Here is a 10,532-nt window from a genome sequence, read left to right as displayed (position 1 = left end):
GTGGGATGTAAGATGGCGCACAAAACAATTCCAAATCAACACAAACTTCCTCGCTGATCTTTCTTCCTTCCTCGCTAGTAACTCGGCTCCCTTGATGACCCTTGCACTTCAAACTGTGATATGCGAGAAAAAAAAATCTTGAAATGAAGAAGCACTACACTATATATAGTTGTTTCCCAAGGTAATAAGCCAACTTGATATCAAGTTGAGTCAACATGTCAGTTGGAGAGATAATTAATTCCACTTTGAAGCCGACTTGAGGTTAATGCTTGTGCTTGGTCTTGGAGGGCTACTTGACATTTCTATTGACTCATACACATGTGTAATATGCCCAAGAAGGGTCCTTCATACATGACATAGAATTGACTTTTATGACCATATGACAAATCCTAAAGGTTGGTTCGAAACGCGTCGACCAAATATTCTATATGTGATTTTCTCCGAAAAATTTCATGAATTAACAAATTATGGATCACAGAAGCTTGAATTCGAGAATCCTAAAGGCTCATAATGGGAGCCATCACTAAAATAAAATTCTTTGCTTATGAAACCCATGAGACAAGCACTACAATAATAATTTTATTTTTCTTCCTTTCATCAATTACATAAAATCGCAATTACACGTCATTATGAACATTGTACCTAGTTACTTTTCAACACTCCCTCTTAACTAGGAAGGTATTCGTAATGGTACTTGGTCATTCTCAATCTAAATAATTTATCATAAGAAGAGTCAGATTGGTAACCCATTTGTATAGCATCATATCAACCAACATTATCACATATCAAGGCCTTGACTAACAGCTTTATCTCTCCACGAGATCTTAGCACAATGTTGGCGAGACCAATGATGTATAAACACCCTAATCATTGTCCCTCTCGGAACATACCCCATCCGGGTTCTCAAGGTGTGGTCCACCAGGACTATTCTTATCTTGGATTCCCATTCCTCAAAGACTATTAGTCCTCTACGACCACTTTTATATTGGATGCCCTAACTCATCCTCAAATAGTATCGAATGCCAAATGTTTACGCAACCCTCCATTTTGTCTTCCCAAGTGAAGACAAGAATGATGTATCTATCTCTCCCTCTTAATTAGGGAGGACATATCTATTCCAATAAAGGAATGTACCTAAGCTCCCTCTTGGCTTAGGAATTTACAAGTTTCTTCCAAGTAAGAAACATGTTTCCAAGCACCCTCTTAATTAGTGACCTACAACAGCTCCTCAGGTCGAGATAACGAGACAACCAGTTGCTTGAAGAACTCCTCCCCATGATGTTATGAACTTATTTTCGTTATCTAGGAGTCTTCATGTTTGGGACTTCTACATAGGTAACTGAACATCCATCACTTTCATCCATGAGTCAGCCATGTCATCATTGAAAAGTGATCCATCAGTCCATATATGGCCTTCCTTCATGCCATGTTTACTTAAGGATCTTTCATCTTACTACATGTGCATCGGTGGTGGAAGATATCCATAGATCTTCCCTCGACAACCCTGCATAAACCCATCCAAATATTTGTTCAAAAATAAAGGAATGAACATTAAAATCAACATTACCTTTGTGATGGTCTTTCATCATGACATCTTCTAGTTTTCATCAGCATCCTGCATACATATCGACACATCTCCCAAAGATATATATTTTCAAGTGTCTCTTTCTTTTTCAGACTCCATCAGAGTCTTCATATCTTTCATGGAGATATCCTAGTCAAATCTTCTTGGTCTTTCGGATGTTGGTTGCCTTTACCATGGTTACATATTCCATGATCTCTTCTTTCATTTCTTTACACGTAACATTCCCAAGAGCTTCCAATTAGAGTTCCTCATTTTTTGTCACCCACCTCATACTTTATATGAGGACATATTATGTTGATTTCATCTAGTGAATGTATGACCCATGCATTCCTGCATTCCTGCATTCCTTCAAGGGAGGAGATCCTTTCTTTTGATTGTGCTCTCAAGATAGAGCATTGATCCATGTTACTTGTAACCATATGGCATGACTTCCACAATATCAAATGTAAGCATACATACCTCATTTTTACTTTGGGTCATCCAAATTTCCTACAATAGCTTCCTTGATTTGTAGAGCTACAATCCCTTCATTTGCGTCACTTTTATGTCATCATACCATCATCCCATGAATTCCACAAGTTTGGAATTCTTGATGAAATGCATGCTTTTCCTCATGATCGATGAACCTTTCAATGAAGATTCCATCAAAGAATCTTGAGGATCTAGAGTATCCCCATTAGCAAATGTTTTCTTTACAAAGATGCATGATGAACCTTGTACTATATGACCTTGCCACTTATGTTTCCAATGAGATTCCAAGAGTTATATCCTTGACTTCCATAGATTCTAACCATCTTTCATGCTTCTCTATGATGATGTCCCAAGTTCTTGCTTCCAATGCTTTTAGGATGCCTTGATGCATCCCATTTAGTGAATCATGACAGCGATATCTTACAACAGAAGACTTAGGAACTTGAAAAGAACTTAAGTGAGGAAGACTATCTTAGTCATAGTAGAGATCTCTTACTTCTTCTATCTTGGACTTCTTCTTTTCAACTTCCTCTACTTCTTTGGCGATATGGGCTTCTTCTCTTCCTCTCTTGTTGCCCTTCTTAGTACAATCTCTTTTGTAGTGTCCATATTCCTCACACCCATATGATTGAATTTTAGCCATGTTCTTCCTCTTTTTTTGAGGACCAAACTTTCCAAATTGTCCCTTTCTTCTTGCCATTCTAGCATAAGCTTGACTTTTCTCACCTACTTCCACATCAGATTTGGCCTTTAGTCTAAATTCCTCAAACTTGCACAGTGACCATAGATCTTGGAATGGAGTATATTCTTTCTTCCCATAAATACTTTAAGTAAAATTACCCCACTCCTTCAGTAGTGCATTTAATACCACTGTAGTCATTTCACTATCAAACATGATTTATCCCAGATCTTGTAGTTGATCCCGGATTCAAATATCCTCATAAAGTATGAGGTTATTCCATCATCCCTAGACATCTTCAATTTTTAGGGTTTTTTCCTTAATGAGATGACTTCTCCAGCAGTGCTTACGGAATACAACTCTACCATTTTGTCATATATTTATTTTGAATTTTTTTATTTTAGATACATATGGGATAACGGGATCCTTGGTGGATTCTATGAGAATCCTTTGAGCCCTAACTTCCACTTCCACATACTTGGCAAGAGCTTGAGCATCTTCCTTTCTCGATTTAGTGATAGAACCTTTGACATGTTCCATCACTTCATTTTCAATGAGATTCAGATTTGTCACTTTCTTCCATGCAAGATAGTTTGAAGCCCCAACTAGTTTGTTTCTTTCCTTGCAAAAAGACATTTTGAAAGATTCAGCTGTGGACATAAATATACTTACTTGATAGGATGCTCCTTCTTGTTACTTCCTTGATGTTGATGATGATATAGAGGATAGAAAACTTCTCCTTGATGAAGGTAGTTTTCTTCAAGAATGATCCTTGATCCCACAGAGAGTGATATGACACTACCTTTTGATCTAGTTTCCTTTGGATGAATAGTCTTCAAAACACTTTAACTTGAGTATATTAGAGTTTTGGCCTTCTTTTCTTGATGGTGATCTCAATACTTCTTTGTAGACTTCTTTTTTATCTAGAGTTATGATGCTTCCTTTGACTTCAAGATTATCTTCGCTTTGATGCCTTCCTTGAGATTTGATCCTCGAGTGTCCCTTGATAACATGCCCTTCCTTGACTTGGTTACCTTAGCTCTGATACCAGGTTGAGAAATCTAGGGCATAGTAATTATGTGATTTCTCTTTTATTAATAACTTCTTATGAGTGCTTTTTACTTCTTTAGATTAGGATCTTCTTTTACTTAGGTTATTAATGTTCTTCTACATCAAATAACTACCAATGCATAAACCATAAAGAGACGAGACACAAGATATAGGTTATCAGCTAGGGCCAAAACCTCTCACTCTTTGAAAGGAAAACCTAAACATTTTTTTCTTCTAATAGAGATTCCAATTGATGAATACCAAGGCCAAGACCCTTGACCTATTTGCCTCTCCAAGACTAAGACACAAAGCTCCTTTGTCAACGATAGTCCACCTTCTACTCCTTCCTCCTTCTCGACTTCTTCTTCAACCTTGGCTTGCTTTAGACTTTCAGCCTACTTCCACTTCAATTCCCTAGGAGGATTGCACCATTATTGCAACAAACTTCAGCCTTCATTGATGCAATAAAATTCTCCTCTTCTCAGCGTTTACTGCTTCCATAGACTTTCACCTTTCCTCGGCCTTCACTGCTGCAATATACTTTCACCTTTCCTCGGCCTTCACTGCTGCAATATACAGGTCTGCAATTTCATGTGTGTGGAGGTAAGATGGCCCACAAAACAGTCCCAAATCAACACAAACTTCCTCACTATTCTTTCTTCCTTCCTCGTTGGTAACTCAGCTCCCTTGATGACCCTCACACTTCAAACTGTGATCTGTGAAAATCTGTCCTAAAATGAAGACGCACTGCACTATATATATTTGTTTCCCAAGGTAATAAACCGATTGGATATCAAGTTGAGCCAACATGTTCATTGGAGAGATAATTAATTCCACTTTGAAGCGGACTACTCGTGCTTGGTCTTGGAGGGCTACTTGACATTTCTATTGACTCGTACACAAGTGTAATATGCCCAAGAAGGGTCCTTCATACATGACATAAACTAAAATTAACGTTTATGACTAGATAACAAATCGTAAAAGCTCACAATGGGAGCCATCACTAAAATAAAATTCCTTGCTCATAAAACCCATGAAACAAGCACTACAATAATAATTGTATTTGTCTTCTTTTCATCAATTACATAAAATCACAATTACACGTCATTATGAAGACCGAACCTAATATAATTTTCAACACAACAGCTAAATAGAGTTGTAGCAGAACTTAGTCGAAATTTTTGAGAATGGGAAAATACAACAGGGACAGTGGAACAGTGAGCACCAAACAACGAGTAGTGGACAAATGAACAACTTGTGTAGCAGATATGGCGCTAGAATGAATCACGTGGCTCTGATACCACTGTTAGAGACAAGACACCAGTTGCAACTGTAATTATGTGCAAACTATGTAGTTGTGTGTAATAAGTAATTTTTATTATTGAATAGAACTAAATAGATGGTTACAATCCTTCGTGGCAGTGTGCCTATATAGGCATTGACTGGCCATGAAAGTGAGCGGTCACACCTTTTGAGCTTTGCCCATTCATAATTAAAGGGTCATTAATTAATTTAATTATTTAATTTATTAGTAATATTATTTATTAATTTATGTTTTTAATGAATTTTTTATTCATAACACTTAAGGTCGGACTTTACAATAGTAATGACCAACGCATCTATCCACCACTACAACCATTCAATGGAGATTTACTCAAAGGTCAAATGCGCCTTGCTTATTCATGAGCAAATAATTTTATACATAGGTTGAAGAATGTGAATGGTCTATACCATTAATTTTTTTCATCCAATTGATTTGCACTCACCACAATGTATTCCCCTTCTTTTGTCGACATGTCACAGTTCGGGTTCAAATTCGAGTTTGGCAACGATTAAGTTCTCGAATTCAAATTTTGCGATGAGGTTCATATGAGGTTCTACATTAAGTTTAACTATACATATTTTTCAATATATATGTATAAGACATAAAATAATAAAAGATCAAAATCAAAATCAATCAATAAACATATATGAGTAAGAATTTTGACTAGTAAGCATACATGAATAACTTAATCATAATAACATATAATTATCAATAACATTAGTTAAATATAAACATACACCATAGTAGTTTGCAAATGCAAAATGAAATGGCATAATTTTCAATTTTCAAAATTTAATAGAATGTCTATAATGTCAAATACTTGTAATCTCTGAAAAAATCACAAAATTTAAATATAATTAGAATTTAAATATAATTAGAATTTAAACATACAAATTATAATACAACTATATTGCAAAATCATGGAGAACATCTTCAAATTTCAAAATTTATGAAAGGAAGTCAATAATGTCAAGTAGTTATAATCCATAAGTGCAAACCTCAATTTCTTTTATCAAATTCAGCGTTAGGTTCGAGTTGAGGTTCGAATTCAATTAGGTTCGAATTCGATCAAGTTCGACCTTCAGGTTTGGATTTCAGGTTTGGCGACCCTAAACGAATCATTCTTTTGGGTGACATTGAGTCAAAGGCTCAACATCATTCTTGTATCCACCTGAGTTATCTCTTTAGCTTCTGTAGCATCGAATTATTCCCTAATCAACAATCTGCTAACTCCACAGTCTATGAACCTTCCACATTCAGTTATTTCATCAACCATATTGGCAGTGTAGTCAACCGTGGAATTTTAAATCATTCTGAAGCCTCCATAGTGCATGTGACAGTTGGCACGATGAAAAATCACCACAATATCTTATGTGGCAAGAACCATGTGTTATTAGCTCTTCTATGGCCAACTACCTCGACCATAGTAACTTCTATAGTGGCTTCTTTCATAACCAAAACAGTGAGAGGTTATCTCTTCTTTCATAGCATCTACTATAACAGCTCTAGCAACATCAAATCTAAATAATATTATAGAATAAACAAATAAACTACTGAAAGCAAATGAGATGTGCGGGATAGATTTATGCACCATGTATGCTCCTACATCAATATCCTTTCCAACAATAGCACCCTCATATGTAATTTCTACAAATTGAAGCCACTACTACCAAAGAAATTAACTAAAGTCAACAATCGACTTGGATTTTCCACTTCAGTGGCCATTTCAATCTTTAAGATAAAGTCTCCCACTCCCTAGAAAATGCCAATGCAATACAAACCAGCATCCAAGTGCAACACAAAAACATGAAGCAAAGAAGCACAATACACAGAAACTTTCAAGAGTTTAGGCTTCCAATTTTCTGTTATTCAACAAAAACATACATGTATGAACATCACCAAGTAATTAAACCTGTCACAAAATTATGTACAACACTTTACAACAAGGCTACTTGGGAGCGGGAGCAGGAGCGGAGAGTGAGAGCGGAAGCGAAAGCGATAGCGAAAGCAGGAGCAGGGAGCGAAATTTTCAAAAGCTTCCAATTTGAGAGCGAATCAGAAGCGAATATTTATATAATACATATTTTTATATATTTTGATGCATATATGACAACAAAAGCATGTAGAATGATGAATTAGATATAAAAAGCATAAAAACATGGATTGAACCATATAACATCAATCATCTAGAGGTTATAATCCTCATCAACCACATCCACAAGTTAGTAACATACAACATATCGAGTCTCATGATTCATCAATCTAAAAGTTTCAAGCTTTCAAAATTTGATATATAACATTTATCATCATTGTTCACTAAAGTTGTATCTTGTACTTGTAACCATTACCATTAACAAGTAACCAAACGATAACAAAGAATATCTAACATGAAATGAAATGTTTCAACTTTCAACTTTCACAAAGCATCATATTCATAATTCATTACCAATGAGTTATAATTTCGAACTTCAAACTTCAAACTAAATTGTCATATATTGTTTACAAAAAATATCATAACAAATATGAAAGAGTCAACAATTATAAAAACTACTAGAAAATAGAAAAGACAGGTAAATCTATTATCTGTTGCTAATTTTTGGGCCTCTTGCCGCCACAAGAAATGTCTAATTTCTGAGAAAGCATGTAGAATGATAAATTAGTTATAAAAAAAAGCATAAAAGCATGGATTAAACCATATAGCATCAGTGATCTTGTAGCTACAATCTTCGTCAACCACATGTCCACGAGTTACAAGTTTTGATTTATATAGCATGTAAGGATGCACATAACCAAAACAACATCGAGTGCAATCCATCTCTGAATCGAAAATACATCAACAAGTAAGCCCTAGATGGCCTCTATCATCCAAAAAAATCACACTACATCAAATACCTACATATCATCAAAATCATTGTCTATCTTGGGATCTTTGTCATTAATATCACCCTCTAAGCATTAACATAAGATAGAAAAAATGTAGCATGTCAAGTCAAGATTTTGTTTGAGTGATGGTACATTTTTAGTAGGGTCATGATAGAGGATTTCGACAACCAATGTCACTAACATCAAGGTACATAGAGGGATTGGTGCTCTTGACAAGTTCTATATCCTAGTACATGACAAAATCCAGTGGAAACATTGCAATCCCCCCAATCCTGAAAAACAAATAAGTCTGTTGTATTTTGAGTGAGATCTAAAATTCTACTTTCTCCATATGAAATCCAACGAGGTCGGAAACACTCTCAAACATCTTGAGTCATTTCATGGTAATGTTAAAAAATTAAGTCAAAGGATGAAAATGAAAAATAAAGGAGAATGTCACTTTTACTTTAAGAATTTGACATTACCATGAATTGCATGTCAATACTAGGGCCATAAGCTTGATCATTAGGCTTCCCCACTCAAAACTTCTTGTTGCGGGAGCGAATTTCGGGAGCACACTCCCTAAAAAAATATGCTCCCTTGCTTTTTTTGCAATTTTTTTTATGCAAACACGTTCCAAACACAATTTTTTTTCAAATAAACAAGAATTTTTGAGTGGGCAAGCCTAATGATCAAGGAGTGAATTTTGGGAGTGTGCTCCCGGGGTCGCCACTGATCCGCTCCCAAAGGGAGTGTGCTTCGAGAGCGGGTTCAAGAGGGTGGGGGCACTCCCCCGCAACCATGCTTTACAATTCAAGGAAAACATGTTGCAACGACCATTTGTGGTAGTTCAACTTCCCATACCAATAACTGATCTGCAAGCACGACTGTTATTGTAGGTCTGAAATCAGCCACAAACATGTATTGCAGATCCACAAATGTATCGGTTACAACAAACCCCTACTGCAGCTTAGGAAATTCTTCAGACCATAAAGCACAAAAATTCCAGGTTTACATGGAAATGTTGGCCTGTGACCAGCACCATTCATTTATAAATTTGTTAAAGAAAAAGTCATTATCACATGCATGTTAGCCACACACAGACCTAATAAACACATTAGACTGAAGTTGACCTTGACAACTGCAAGTCACACAGGCCATGTAAGCATTGGCGAAGTATCCAAAGTTCAACTCAAGGCCTCCTTCAAAAAAACATTAATAGAGAGATTAGGATGCTAGTCTAACTACATTGGGAGCCAACCTTAATACGACAAATATGCAACTTTGCATGACAAGCCACCACTAAGGATTCATTTATCTGAACGAAGATTTATAGAAACTGCATTCACTCACTACTGATACTCCTGTCATAATCCACAGTCCCCATAAAAGCTAATTAAAGGGAATCCAAACGTCCCATGCTACCATTAAAGAGCTGTTAAAATCTACTTGCAATTTGTAAATTATCATTAACTTGTTTATCAGGTGAACATAGAATGGGTATTTAATGGAAATCAAAACATGTCTTGCTACAATCCAAAAGCTCTAAAATTATATTTGCATTTTGTAAAATATCATTAACTTGTTTATCAAGCAGATGCAACATATATGATATTCACCGCTGATTACAAATTTCACAAGAGAAGTAGAATATTAAAAATCAGAAACAAGGTGCACTTAGAAAGTGAGATAATGAATCATGGGCAATAGCATTCAAACTGAAAACTCAAAATACACAAATGCAGACAATATAACAAGATTTGAAACTACAGATTAAGTGAACATGCCAAACAAGGATTAGTGGCTTCATTCCATAAAACCACCCTTGCAAGGTAGCACTACTTGTTTGTGTCAGCTATTTGTTTGACCTCCTTTTGTGGTCATATAAAACAGAATTGAAATGTTATTTCCATAATCAGTCTTCAGAGGCAGACCGGAAAATATTAAAAGCGAAAAAAACGCCCACTGCCGTTACAAGTCCCAAAGATACTGTTGGCAGGGGAGAAGTAAGTCCAATATTCTGCAGAACAAAAGAACAGAAACCTCAATATAATTTCCATGTTAGATGGTTATCTCAAATAATAATACATGATCATTATTTTAGGGTGGCTTATTTAGGCTCTTCAACTTCAATGCCACACAAAGGTAGGGCAGGTTCATTTTGACTTTGCAAATTCAACCGCATCATGCATCGAACATAGCAAAACCTAAATCAATAAAACATTATGCTATGGAGTCCACTCTTTCATTGGTACAGCCATATGTTACACAACTTTAGCTTTTTCACATGTAACAAATTACAACTTTAACAACACTATTTATTATGTCAGCCATAGAGTACTTGGAAACTCCAAATCATGTGATCCAGTGAATTCTGTACTCTCTCGAATACAGCAATACAAATTTTCATATAAATTATGTCATAGGATTCTTAAGTCAACAACCATTAAGAGTATTAAAACATAATAATATTTATGTAAAGAATTGTCAATATCAGTATCGGTACTCTCTTTATATGTCGGTGGTATGTAAGATGTTGTGGTTAAGGATTAGTTGGTTAA

General features: G+C 35.7%; 1 protein-coding gene across 1 annotated transcript in view; it reads right to left on the bottom strand.

The window, feature by feature from the left end:
* Positions 1–9,661: 9,661 nt before the first annotated feature.
* Positions 9,662–10,532, bottom strand: part of SEP1 (stress enhanced protein 1) — an 84,695-nt gene continuing 83,824 nt past the window's right edge. Inside the window, exon 4 of the mRNA XM_089452398.1 lies at positions 9,662–10,014. Within this exon, the coding sequence (XP_089308524.1) occupies positions 9,887–10,014 (128 nt within the window). The 3' untranslated portion in view covers positions 9,662–9,886. The remainder of the gene's footprint in view (positions 10,015–10,532) is intronic.

This window comes from Pinus tabuliformis, chromosome X (genome assembly GCF_031772625.1).
Source record: "Pinus tabuliformis cultivar Carrire ecotype Pingquan chromosome X, CPIR1, whole genome shotgun sequence".
NCBI classification, from domain to species: Eukaryota; Viridiplantae; Streptophyta; class Pinopsida; order Pinales; family Pinaceae; genus Pinus; species Pinus tabuliformis.
The sequence above is the reverse complement of the archived record's forward strand: the minus strand, read 5'-3'. Positions and strand labels throughout refer to the sequence as shown.